The sequence below is a fragment of the Poecilia reticulata genome, chromosome 4 (assembly GCF_904066995.2).
Source record: "Poecilia reticulata chromosome 4, P_reticulata-male-v2, whole genome shotgun sequence".
Classification (NCBI taxonomy): Eukaryota; Metazoa; Chordata; class Actinopteri; order Cyprinodontiformes; family Poeciliidae; genus Poecilia; species Poecilia reticulata.
The window spans coordinates 18,480,327-18,494,296 of NC_088833.1; the positions used below are offsets into that span (position 1 = coordinate 18,480,327).

Consider the following 13,970-nt stretch of genomic DNA (forward strand, 5'->3'; position numbering starts at 1 on the left):
TTCAGCTCTGAAGACTGTGATGACCTTAAAGACTTTTTTTTGTGTCTGGTCTTTGTTGATTTGACAATATGCTTTGGATCATCACCTGACTGAAACACCTACTGAGGGCTCATTTTCGGTTTTCTGGCAGAGTTCAGTAGTTTCTTATGTAAAATATCCCGATATCTCAAACAATTTATGAACCCAAACAATCAAACAAGGTCTTCTCGCGCTTTAGTAGTGAAACAGGCTCACAGCACACAAAGCCTCCGCCATGCAGCGTTCGTAGTACAGACAGAAACACTACAACCATCATTAATCTTTGGAGATCTCCTTCACGATCCTCCTCACTATGTGTGGTGGCAAACTAATTAGTCCTCTTGCAGCCTTGTGGACAGTGACTCTGTGTCATTTCTCAGGTAAAAATAAAGTCATGTATTACCAATTTAAAGTTCCTACTTACTCTAACTTCAATCCCAACTTTGCTACTGTTGAATTTGCTAAGAACAATTACTTTTTATATTTCTTTGATTTTTATTTATTTTTTATTTTTTCACTTTTTTTTCACTCAATAAATGTTGTCAATTTAAACGAGTGATTTTCTAAAAATTTCAGTGTGAAGTTGTGCATCTTGGAATAAAAGATTAATTCATTTTAAGTCTTTTTACACATTTTTACCAGAGGTGCCAATAAATGTGTGCTTAATTAGCAGTTCATACAGAAATAGCAACCGTCTCACTGACTTGCCTGTGTGACTCCTGCTGTAATATAGTTAGCATCCACTATTACTCTTCTTACTCAGTTTTATGGCTATAAGGCTGTATGTTTTATGGTAATTGTGTATTCTTTGTGCACCTTACCTTGCAAATCATGTTGCTTCACACTTGTACTTGGAAGGTAGGAGATGAATGAGACTGTGTTAAAATGTTATGCACGTCTATAAGTGACACTTCAGCATCTGTAATTTTGATAAGACAGACTAATATTAAAACTTTGTGAGAAAAATTCATGATTTTTATTTTTTTTTTGTCAAAGTTGTCCAAAGAAAAAACTAATCCAATTTGTCCTTTTTGCCTTTTTTGACTGTGAAGTAATCAGTTTTTCAGGTCTCACACCAAATGTTTTAAAGAGGAGACTTTTGATTTTGAAATTATAAATATTATTTAACTTTACAGATCTTTAATTGAGGTGGGTTTTCGCTTGTAGAAGTACTTCACCCCAATTCTCAAGAGGTTTTGTATTTAACTCACCTGCATTTTATTTCTTATTCTTTGTTGTTTTTTTCAGTCAAACACTTCATTTAACCGGGACAAGGTGAAGGCCGGTACCGGTAGGCGCTTCCTTGGTGGTCTTCTTGATGATACTTCCTACTGCTACACTCTGGAGGTCTCCTTCTACGGCTACATGACATCTGCCTGCACCGCCGCCGTTCCGTACTCTGAGGAGATTTGTATCCTTCATACGTGATCCGTGAGGCTCAAAATGCAGCGTACAGCAACAGCTGCCTGACGCTATTTGTTCTCTCTTCTCATCTGACACACACTCTGCAATAATCAAGACGCTGGAATCATTGTTTTAATGTTTTAATTGGGAGTGGGAGCGTGCGCTTGTGGCTCCGCATGACAAGTCGTTTGTACTTGCTCGAGAAGCAAGTTGCTCTTTTGTTGCCTTTTGTTGCGACAGATGTGCAAGCGAGATGATATCTGCATCTATTGATTTCATTTACAAAAAAGAAAAAAGAAAAAAAAAAGAGAAGCGTTTGTTTCGGCATGTGAAGCGCCGCTGCGTGTGTGCACGGCTGAAGCTGTCAGTGGAATAAACTGTCAAACAAACAACACTCCCGTCAGGTTCAAGCCCTCACGCACAAACACGCATGGATTTTTTTTAGCACTGGAGCCGAAGGTCACAGGTGCCTTAATGGAGCCAGATAGGAAGGAAGTTTTCCTTCATCTGACCTTCTCAGAGGCGAGGGCCTCCTGAGAGCGGGCCGATAGTGGTGCGATCTTACCGATAGAGTGATCGAGAAGAAGGGGGTAGAGATTTTGAAAGCGACAAGGGTCCTACTTATGAAGAGTATGTGCTCTCATGCACTTGCATTGCAGGTGTAGGGGCAGCTCAGTATTAGCGCAGCCCTAGTGCCCTCTAGTGCCAAGTACCGGAGGTCTTCTTCAGTGAAGATGATCTGTGCGATTAATTAGCACACAAGTAGAGAGCAATACAAAGATTCATTCCACGTTTGGATCAGCAAAAGGCTTTGAAAGAGTGGTTTTAGTCAATATTGTTTCAATAAAATGTGTTCTGTAGGAGAAGAAGGAAGCAATGTTCAAAAACAGGCAGTCGGCTTATAAAAGTTATCAGATCAACAAATTTTATTTATGGTCAACATATTATTTCTCTAGACATTGATAGAGTATAGAGAAACAATGAAATCTAAATGTTTGGCGTTTATGTTTACATATTTTTAACTTAATGATTCTCATTACTAACTTGCTTTTCCTATATTCTCAAAACTTTATAAGTTCTTTGTCAGAGAACCCTAATCGCATGCTTAATAAAAAGGAAAGAGAGAAATATCATATTTAGTCTTAGGCTTCAATTAAAAAGTGAATGATTATATTGGATCTGACTACAATCAACAATCATTTCAATTGTTATCTCACTAATACATTTTACTTTTTAACTAAATGAAGGAATGAAAAACAAACATAAAATTTAACTACCCAAATAAAAACAACTAAGAATGAACATTCAATGTGTGATCAGCTGATTAAAGATTTGATTTCAGTAAAACTTTCACTTTTACTTACGTCTTATTGAAAGTTGAGAAGAGAGGACAACAATGAATACCTTACAGGAATAACTTTTTTACCCCGTGATGGGATAGTATCCCCAACACTTTTACAGAAACATGCTATTGGTGGTTTATGGTACAGAAAATGACAACTTTGATGGGGAAATTAAAGGAAAGCACACTCCTTCACATTTTTTAAAAATAATAAACCAACAGCTGTTTAGTTTTGAAGTGAAAGGGAACTGATACATGGTTTTCAGATTTGTTTACAAAGAAATCGAGAAGTGTGCAATGTATATTCAGTCCTCTTATATGTAAATAAAATCCAAACAGCTGCCTTCAGAGGTTATTTAATTATCAAATACAGTACACCTGTGCTAATTTAATCTTAGTTTAAACTTGTGTGAGGACACGAACCTTTTGTTTGAACATTAGTGAACAATCAGCATCGTGACGATCAAGGAACACAACAGACAATCGCGAGATGGAGAAGTTTAAAAAACAGGGTGAGGTTGTGAATCAATATCTGAAGCTTTGAGCAGTTTTCAACGTAGACACAAACAAGATATCCATGGTAGCTCAGGATTAGCTCCAGAGATCCATAGCTCAGGTGGGAATATCTATCAACAAAACTACTAGTTCTATACCAGCTGCTGCCATTCATGAGTGAGACCCAGGAAACCTTTCAAATACGACAAAAACTGAACTATTTTCTTTCGACTTAAGTTTTTCACAGTTTTACCCTCATTTATGTTGGGCTTTCACATAAAATCACATAAAATACATTGATGTGTGTGGTTGTAAAGTGACAACAAAAAGGGCTGAGAACAGTTTTGCGTGGTGGCGTACCTGTCTGGGGGTGTGTCTGTGTTTGCTGAGCTGTGAGAGCGGACGTTTCTGAGGAGGAGGAGAAGGAGGAGGAGGAGGAGCTCTGGAGGCCGGGCAGGCGGCAGGGGGACCTGATCTGCAGTGGAGATTGGGGTCAGGCAGGTTGAAGGAACAGACCATGTCACTTTTTACGCCCCAGTAGTTTGCTTGATGGAGCATGTAAATCATCAACAGAGACCTTTAGCATCTCCCCCACCCTCTACCTGCCCCTCTTTCCTCTTTTCCTCATCTCACACCAACACACACCTCCAAACTAATTCACGACAAATAAAAACCTTTGGCCCATAACCGGAGCCACCTTCCAAGTGTCTTTCCTCACCTTTTCATCTTTCCTGTCCGTCCTTCCTCACCACGGTGACTTGCAGCCGCCGAAATTGAAAACTTAACCTTTCGAACAGCTGACACTTTTTGTCACAGTTTGAATTTGCTCAAGAAAACGTGTGATACACTTTTAGTGGCTGCGAGTGTTTGTTTTTGATGTCTCCTCCGCTGCAGTCTTTTTCTCCTCTACGATGTCCTGTCCTCTCTCATCCCATCAGCCACAACATAACGGCTCATTATATCATCTAGTCAAGCTGAGAATGCTCCTCTAAAACAGCGGGGATAGCCTCTCTTGTGTGTATGACTTTTTATCGTCCTCTAATCATTTAAGAACCATGTTTGTTTGCTTCCCATTTTCAGTACGCTCCGACAATAAGTCCTAAAGAGGGCTTCGGGTCTATTTATACCCTTTTAATTTTTCACATTTTGTCATTTTGCAAGCAAACACCATAAATGTGTTTTAATAGGATTTAGTTATGCACAATGTAACACAAAATTATGATGTGGAAGAAAAATTATACATGGATTTCAACTATTTTTACTAGGAATTAACAATATATCTGCATCAGCAACGGTATCGACCGAACAAATCACCGCTGTAAGACTGGCACTGGCAGTATTATGAGGTGGGGAAGAAAACTTGCTAGAGCTTACAATGAACTTGGAAGTTCACAGTCAAATAATGTGAAATCTTTGAGTTCAGAGCCAGAACTACTGAGAAATTGTTTAGCTCAAAGGTTATTCACTTGTTAGAATCGCCTAATCAATGTCCAGACCTGAATCCAGCAAAGAATATGTTGCAAGATCTTAAATTTCTTCACAGAGACTGTCCCCACAAATTATGGGAATAAATGCAACCTTCTAGATGTAGAGCTGGTAGAGTGATATGTGTAAAGACATGTGGCTGCAAGGATGGTGGTTTGACAAAGAACTGACTCAAGATTTTTTGAAAATTTTCAAAAAGCTTGTATCCAATTCATTTCACCGCCATTTTATTTCACACAAACGTATCTGTACCTTTGTGCTAAACTACCCCGAAATAAGATTTTATCTGTGTGACACCAAAGTTTTTTTTCAAAGTTATTTATAGTGCAGCAGCCCAGGTTTCTGCTGCACAAACTGCAAAGTTTGAATATGAGTGTAGAGCACATCAAGGTTGAAGAAATCTGGGATCTTGTTCAAAACACAGCTTGGCGTCTTCTCTGTGCCCGAGTGCATTTACATGTGAGGATACAGTAGATGTGTTTTTATTTCTGATTACAAAGGCTACTTATCGCTTCCTTGCATTCACGTTTTGTTTTCTCAGTTCCTTTGGAGAAACTTTGAAGCACTTTCGAGGACGTTTTCTGTTTTTGCTGCAGTCAGTTGAGCATTTTCACCTTGCTCAGATTTTCACCACTGAAGGACAACTCACTTGTCTGCCTTTCCAATTCAGCAAACTTGCAGATTTTCATCAGAGGTGGTCACACGCAGTCTAATCAAGCAGAGCATTGTCGGACTGCTCAGCAGCTCTGAGTGACGTCACAAATTGATGGCTGCGTCAGCTCCCCGCATGTGTGTGATGTTGGACTGTCGGCCGTTGTGGCAAAACTTGACGTGCGCGTCGCCATAACAGTGGGACTCCGTGAATGCCAGAGCCACCGGTGGAAAAACAGCATGCATCATTGAACCTGACACCCAACGCACAGGCTGTGACAAGTATGCAAATGATATAGCTGGGAGGCAAATATGCTTCACTACCACCCATCATGCACATCGCATCACACAGATATGCACAAATGGATAGGTGCTCACATATGCAAGCAAACGCACACAGAGACACACATCTATGCACACAGTTGATTGCACAAATATTGTCGCCATGCTCAGATGAACAGGTGTCCTCACATGAGTTGTCCCAAAAATGTAAAAGCTGACATGTCCAAATTCATGAATGTTGTTTCTGGACGTACTGATAAGTCCGCCGTTCTTGGGGAGTCGAAAAAGTTTAGAAAAATCTTTGGAGAAGGAAAAACTACAGTTTCAGAGATAAGTTTAATTTAGCTAGCTGCTAAAAAATCATTTAAAGCAGACGGGAAAATACATTTACTGATTGAATATTATACAACAGAATTGAAATATGTTTCCATTTACATAAAGTTTAGTTAAGTCTTGTCTTTGAATAGATGAATGTTGGGAATGAACATAAATGCAGTTACTTAAAGTAGATAAATTAGCTCACCTGTTATTACAATGTACTGATGGTCAATTAATCATCTAAGAGAAGTGACATAGATTATGCGATGCCTTTAAGACAAATTAAACTGTTGGTAAAGCAAAGACAAAATGTAGAGAAAACGTTCCTTCGTATTCTCAAATTTTATTCTGTCCTTTGATTTAAAACATACATGTTCAAATGAGAGGAAAGACTATAGATAAACACAAACTACGGAGAGTTTAAATCCAATAAATCCTCAAAACAGAGGCAAATCTACAACAAGATGGCTGAAAAAGAAGAGAATCAGTGTGTTGCAGTGGCCTATATGAAGTCCAGACCTCAGCCTGGTTGACCGTTTAGGAGCTATGCAGACCAAATGTTTGCAAACCTTTATGAACTGAAGCAACCTTGAAATAATCTCTACTGACATTCCTGAAGAGCAATTAATTTGAAAAAGCGATAATATTGCAAACTATTTCTGAGAGTGATTACTGCCAGATTTTGAGTTAACTGTACTTATGTTCCTCTGTTTACTGTTGCTCACTTAACTTGAACATCTCCAAATCTAAAAGACAGATGTAAGGCAGTCAGAGAAAGAACACTGACTTCACATTATTTATTAATTTATTTTTTATAAGAACAAAAGGCCTTCTCACCTTTCCTACGCTCCTTATTTAAGTCAGACAGCTTGTATATCTAACAGGGACAGTCCGTTCTATCAGGGATTAAAATCGGCTCTATTTTGTCCTCTTGGGCCTCCGGACGTGAGGTCTTTCACTCCGTTGATTTGCTATTGGGGACAAAAATGTCCCTTTCTGTATTGCTGTTGTTGACTATCCTTGTAATTAGCATTGATAATTAGCTCTTTACGTGTCAGTGCACTGACAAGACCTGCCAGTCGCCCATATTGATGGCTCGAATGTCCTCTTGCTTGTCTCCTTGTTAACTCCCATCCAATCTAGACAGCCTTTTCAACGTGACCTGTTAATTTCACCACTAGGGGACTTGTTGTCTCTTCGTCACGTTGTCTCACTGTCTGGGAGGACGGGGAGCGAGGAATGAAAGAAGCTAAATGTGTTGCTGACAGCAAACAGCTGCAGTAAACAAGTCATGTCCCACCCCGGTCTCCTTTGTCTCACATGCCCCGTAATCTCATCAGCGTCTAACCTGGCACGCCCTTGAGCCATGACAATGACCTGTGATTGATTAGACAAGACCATTATTGTGTACAAAGAATACATTTCAGTGAAAGGCTGGAAAGATGCTGATGCACTGAACGCCGGCCTCCTTTGACCTCCTCAGCAGTGACTAATGATAATACTGATAATAACAGTTTATTACACAATTTAAACAATATTATTAGGAAATGTCAAAGTGTGTATCTAGCAACATCACACTGAAATGTTTCAGCTCCTTAGACAAATGTTCATATCAAGCAATGATAACCCGAGTAAATAAAAAAAAAAAAAGAAGCTATTTTCAAATTAGGATTTCTTTTATAATCTCTGAAGGTTATAAGTTATCCAGACCGTCATGGCTCGGTGAGAAAATATACTTGCTACTCTTTTTAAATAATCAATAAACTTGGATCAGCCGTTTTTTTTCTGTTTCTCTGACCAGCCACACACAAGCCTAATTGCTGGTATTGGTAGATCATCTAATCATAGCTGTAACAAAATGAATCAGGCGAAAAGATCTCGGTCATTTGCCTCTGTTCAAAGAAATTCCAAGAATGAAGGGATTTCTGAGGGTGGTGTGACGGTCTGTGACTTTCCGCAGCTTAAGGTCCAGGACAACTCACCACAAATAATACAAACACAAATTCTGCTTTACCAGAAGATCCAAAAGGAGGATGTTGGCCATCCCTCGGTGCCTTAACCAGGACTGATTGGGTTAAGCAGCAGGACAATAATCCAAGGCTCTCCAGCAGGTCCAACAGGTAAAAGAGTAAACTGTTTTAGGGCAAATGGGGTTTTCGAGCGACTTGGCCCAAGTCTGGGCTTTAAATCATAATGAGACGCTGGAGCATGACTGTGGACTTGCAAAATCCTTCAAGGTAGCTGCATTAAAACTTTTCTGGAAAAAAGAGTGGGCCAAAATTGAGTTATTATGTAGGAAAAGTCTCATTGCCAGTGATCACAAATGCTTGGCAGCAGTTCTTTCCTCCACAACCAGTTATTAGATGTAGGAAACAATTACATTTTATAGGGTCAGGTTGGTTAGGATAGATTTTATTGCTTAATAAATGTAATAATAATTGTTTGTGTTATCTCTGATATTATTTTTTTTATCTGAAATGTTCAAGTGTGGTTAAAAAAGAATAGTTGAATTCTATAAGGGTGCAAATACTTTTTTTTTTCTTTGAAATCACTGTAGCTATTTTAAGTATCTCCATGCCACCCAACATTGTAATCCTAACTACAGCTTTCCTGGCTCCCAAACACATAACTTCCTGCTGCATCGATGGCCTCGTTCCAGAACCCACGGTTTCCCTCGGCACCAAGCCAAGCTGCAGTCGGGGCATCCTCCGTGTCTCCGACCACATACCCAGCGGAAGAAGTTCTCCTTCAGAAGCTGACCGTCCATCACAAAACCTCCTGTAATAGACGGTGAGTCGTGACGAGACAAGCTGAGAGGCCATCTGCGCGCGATGGGGTCCGGGAGATATTTTTGTCACTGAGCGTGCCTGGCTGAGGAACCCGGGACTGGCAGCAAACTCTGCTGATGAGAGAAAGCTGCGGAAAGCATCAAAAAACTTTCCAGAGGTCACAGTGGAGACATCAAGGATGGAAGAAGGGTTTAGCATGAAAGCTGGTTTTCTTTTGCAGATTCTTAAGCGTCAGAGGGCAAATTAGACATTGTTTTTCTTGTTTGACTATTTCAAAAAAGCTGAAAAGCAAAAAGAAAGCACATTTTTTTCCAAAGCATGCAGACTTCAATTTATCTGGAGCTCATGTAAAGATGGTCTATTAAAAGTGGAACACTTTAAAATAACATTTCCGCGTGTGAAATTACAAACAGTTTCATCATCCAAGGTGTGTAATCTTACTAAATTATTTAGAGAACCCAGGGAAATCTTCGTTCACGCGCGTAAAACTAATAATCAATTAAGGGAATGATTGCAGTGATCTTGAGCCCTCAGGTTGCCCCACATCAAAAACAAACATGGCCCAATAGTACAAATTCAGGTTGAAACTCCAGGATGCATTTAAAGAAAAAGCATAAAATGTGATGGAAATCTGCTTCTCAAACTTCTGTAGTGCCTCCCAGAGGGTGTTAGTGTACCATCTATTATGATGCTTCTGGTTTTGTTGAGGGATCATTGCTGTATCTATTACAGACAAAAGGGGGCAACCAGTGATCGTTTCTGGTCTTTGTGGGCCCATAGAAAGCCTTCATGCTACCATACCACACAGACAAGTCTATCTTGTCTGTGCCAGTTCTTGTTTATGCTGTTGATGTTTCAAGTTTCTTTCTTTTTTGTTGAACCTCTCCACTACTTCAGTGGGCTCTCTTCTAAGGCACCTGAAGCTCCAGCACCATTTTCTTGGTTTTTCCGATAGTCAAGGCCAGGTTGTTGATTTGAGCTGTTTTGGGGCATTTGGGGAAAATCTTCCATTCACTGGGGTTCCTACACGGTCTGGAAGTCTATCTTGTCTGTCCATCTTTCCTTCCAAGTGATGGCCTCTACTGTGGATTGGTTGGCTCTGGAGTCAGGGATTAGCAGATAGACTTTAACATACTGTACTATGAGTTTCTCAAAGCACTTTAGTGTCAGCTCCATTTGTCATTATTCCTTTATATCACAGATTTTTGGGGCGTAGGGGTAATGGTGGTAGATTTTACATACAGTAGGAAGGAATAGTGGTGTCAGGGAAAACAGAGCATGTTCTCACATGGAAACTCCTGCTGGTCCTGCTGCTCTGTTTGGGTTCACCATTGTCAGCATCTCTCACTTGTTCCTTTCAGGTGGTTGTGTGAAGAATGGTCTATGATAGAAATGTGACGATATGTAGAGCTGGAATCCCAAAAAGGGTAAAAAAAACCAATACATGGTTAAATTTTACTGCCGGTGAGTCAAAGTATGAGGTACACACACACACACACACACATGCAAACAGTGCAGGTTTCACTTAATGAAATGCTCCCAGACAGCCAGATGGTGAATAAACTGGAGTCTGGAGTCATGTGGGGAGTAATGCCATCAGCCTGTGGTGTAAAGAATGATGTCCAGTGCTGACTTGTGAACATACAAAGGCCAAGAGGTGACAGACTAACCACAGAGGGGATTGCTTGCTCTTTCACAGTTCTAATTTACCAAGTTAGCTGTGTATATGTGTTTTATGAGGTTCTTTGAGGAAAAACGTTTTCCTTTGACTGCCAGTTAGAACCATGAGTTTAATGCAAATAACTAGTTAAAACAACTATATGCTTGTTGATTATTTAAGGGGGGGGGAAATATTTTTTGGTTTTGCTTTTGTTTTAGTCGCACAGATGAGACAGATGGATAGTTCCTCAGACGGCAGACCAGATCCAGTATCAACAAGGTTGATAGGAGGAGAAAGAACGATTATGACACTCTGCTGCTTCATCATCCTCCAGACGGATGAAGAATGGGAACAGCCAAACATCAATGGCACAAGATTAGGAAAACCCCTCATGGATCTGTTTGTCCTGGGTCTGGATCCATTTGAACATTACATATGGATTGAAGATGATTGAAAAGGGTGGATGAGATGTATTGAGACAGACTGGCAGCTTGTACTAATGTGTTTTTCCTACTGCACTTACTTCAGCAACTCAATGAAATTTATTCCTTGTAGTGGCAATGTTCTTATTTATTCGTATTCGCCGTGTCCTCACTCTTGATGATTGGGAACATTGTTGGCATTCAGTGTTCTTCTGTTTCTTCATTATCTGAAACTGACTGGCATCATTACTTGCCTTGCTGTCCTAATAATCCCAGGCTTGGCAAAAGCACTCATAGACACTCGGCTGTTTTATAAAAGCATTCAAGTTATTGATGGGGTCCCTAATGTAGTAAGGGACAGCTGAGATGATGTGTGCACTCACCTCTGAATTTAAATTAGGCCTCAGTTTGTAAGTAATTGCTTTGTCTGATTCATACCAGCATCAAACATTTGTCTGATGTGAGTGAAATGCAGTCAGTTTAGCCCAACTTATTTCAGCCGTGTGTTGCAGCCTGAACGTTTGCAGTACTCATTTCTCCAGGTGCTTGTCTTAAGTTGTTTATTACTGATCCCCAGGTTTGTTGGCAAGGACAAATGCCGTGTTTTTGAGCCTGTTTCATATTCATGCTGCTCGTGTCTGAAGATTTACGCCTGTGAAGCATGCATCATTGATCTAAAAAAATGTGTAATGTCTTAAATACTCAGACATTTTTGAAGTTTTTTTTTTTTACATTGGGGCCGTGGGTTTTAGTGCGTGTATTTTTGTACTTGTGGTTCATAATGTTCTGCCCTGATCTAATGATTCTCAGGAGATGTGAAAAAAATAAAAATAAGTCACACATCCACCCATACCACCCATTTTCTTCACCTTGTCAAAAATACAGTATGTAAATTTTAGGCCGTTCTCATATCATCTGATCATTTTGTTCCTTCACCATCTAATCCTTTCTGGGGATGTTTGATATGAATTATAAGTCCAGGGGGACATTTTGTACTGTACAAATTAAAATGTTCTAAGAACTCTTCATATTCTGCTATGAGAAAATAAGATTATATAAGTATAATAAAAATTAGCTACCAGCAAAGGTTGAATCAGGGGTGGTTATCTTTCATGTAGCAGTAAACAGGTCCATATGGTTAACAACTCCAATCAATAGAAACCAGGTGCATTTTACAATTTTTTGAAAGTACAACATAATACATTGAATCTAAGCCGTATAGGTCCGTTCCTGACGTTTTGTGTGAATCTTAAACTCAGCAGCCAGTTGATTTGATCAGTTTCATTTTGCTTGCGGCCTTGATGAGACGACCAGCTTTACATTGACTGACACCAACCAGAGGAAAAGTCACGCCTTTCTTTAGTGTACAGTTGAAACCTATTTACATGCACTGTTTAAAATACATAACATTCTTGCCTCCCTGTCTGGATGGTTTAGTACATGAGTTTAAAATCGTTTTAGAAGTAGTCGGTGAATAAATGGCAGCCGCCTGTAAGGGGATGAATTGTCCTGGAGCCACCTCTTACAGAGCATTCTGACTTGTCCTTCTGAAATAAAGCACATGTGGAGTACAGTTTAAAGCCAGCCATTTTGTTCTTTCTGGGGGATAAGAGAGGTTTTTTTTTTTTCCTCTCTGAAACGTTTGCCAGCTGATGTTAAGTCTCCGGGAGGTATTGCTGTGAAGCTTTTTAAGTAAAACAGCTGCCTCCTGCCAAGAGCAGTCAGGGAAACAAAGAGAGAGCTACAAATGATAAAAATTGCAACACTTAACTACAATATGCGAAAAGGTTTTGTTTGATAGGGGATGCCAGCTGAATTAGTCAAGACAAGGTTCTTTGAGGGTTCATAACTAGAGACGTTTTTACCTTGCATGATATTTTAAATCTTATTGTTTGATTTTTTTATTTATTTATTTATTTACTGCCTTCTACACCACATTTTCCATTTGGTCGTGTGTAATCTTCAGTTTCAGAAGCAGAATAAGCCTTAACTCCCTATCCTTAGATATGAAGCTGGGTAGGAATGTGGCTCGAACCTTCCTGGATTATTACAAGCTTAACAACCTCACCAAGGACAACAGACCTGCTCTTTTACACTGGTAAAACTTTATTGCAATTTTTTTTGTTTGTTTTGCTGTTTTCAGAATTAAATACCACAACTTTGTTGATATGTTTCTGTCTGCAGCGCTGAGGGGAGTTCCCAGGTGGCCAAAAGCAAGACTGTGAGCAGCACTTGTCCTGTCAGAGAATCAGGCGACAGGAAAAAGGAGAAGGACCCAAATTTTCTCACACTAGTAGACATAGGTTGAGCATATTTTAAATATAAAGCGTTTTGGCAGGAGGATCAGACTCCTGCCAAAACGCCTTCCTATCGATCCAAACATTTTTTAGGGTCTCCAGAACACTGGGACCAGTTACCAGTCGAACACAAACCATTTTCCCACACATTTCACGTTACACGTATATGAATCTCAAGTTAGCCTAGCGCATGTTTTTGTTTCTGGACTGTCAGAAAAAAACCAAACACACACACAGACTTACAGACAACAACAAGTAAACGTCATTCACAAAAGCTCTTGTTTCCCTGATCACAAAGACTTGTATAAAAAGATCTATAACAGTGACATGCTTGACATTCAAACCACCTTTCCATATATGTGTGCCTCCTATAAAACACATAGATATGAAAGCTGTGTGTGTAGGTATTTGGGGGGGGGAAGGATTATTAATTTAAATAAATTCGAATGCCTTCATCTGGCAGCTTTATGTTGTACAGAAAATATGTGTTCATGTTACGATTGACTTGTTTCCCAGACAGTGTTTTGTCTTTTGTTACTCTTATTATTCATTAAATATTTAACCACTTCATACATCTGGCCTGCTTGATGTAGTTTTGTAGCAGAACTGTAGAGCCTGTTGTTCCATGATTAATATAGACTGAAACAATGTACAGGAATGTGTTCTCTATATTCATGATTCTAAACCCTTTGGCATGCATTGTAATGCACTTAGAACCATATGTCTTAATGATGAAAAATATTAACACCATTTCAGGTTTTTTGCATCTCATCTTGTTCCAACCATAAACTCCACTGTATTTAACCA

General features: G+C 39.5%; 1 protein-coding gene across 2 annotated transcripts in view; it reads left to right on the forward strand.

Annotated features, from left to right (window-relative positions):
* agbl4 (AGBL carboxypeptidase 4) overlaps positions 1 to 13,735 on the forward strand; it is a 327,718-nt gene extending 313,983 nt beyond the window's left edge. For both annotated transcript variants that reach the window (XM_008407873.2, XM_081606423.1), the window contains 3 exons: positions 1,267 to 1,429; positions 12,871 to 12,964; positions 13,051 to 13,735. In XM_008407873.2, the coding sequence (XP_008406095.1) occupies positions 1,267 to 1,429; positions 12,871 to 12,964; positions 13,051 to 13,174 (381 nt within the window). In that variant the 3' untranslated portion in view covers positions 13,175 to 13,735. The remainder of the gene's footprint in view (positions 1 to 1,266; positions 1,430 to 12,870; positions 12,965 to 13,050) is intronic.
* The last annotated feature ends 235 nt before the right edge of the window (positions 13,736 to 13,970 follow it).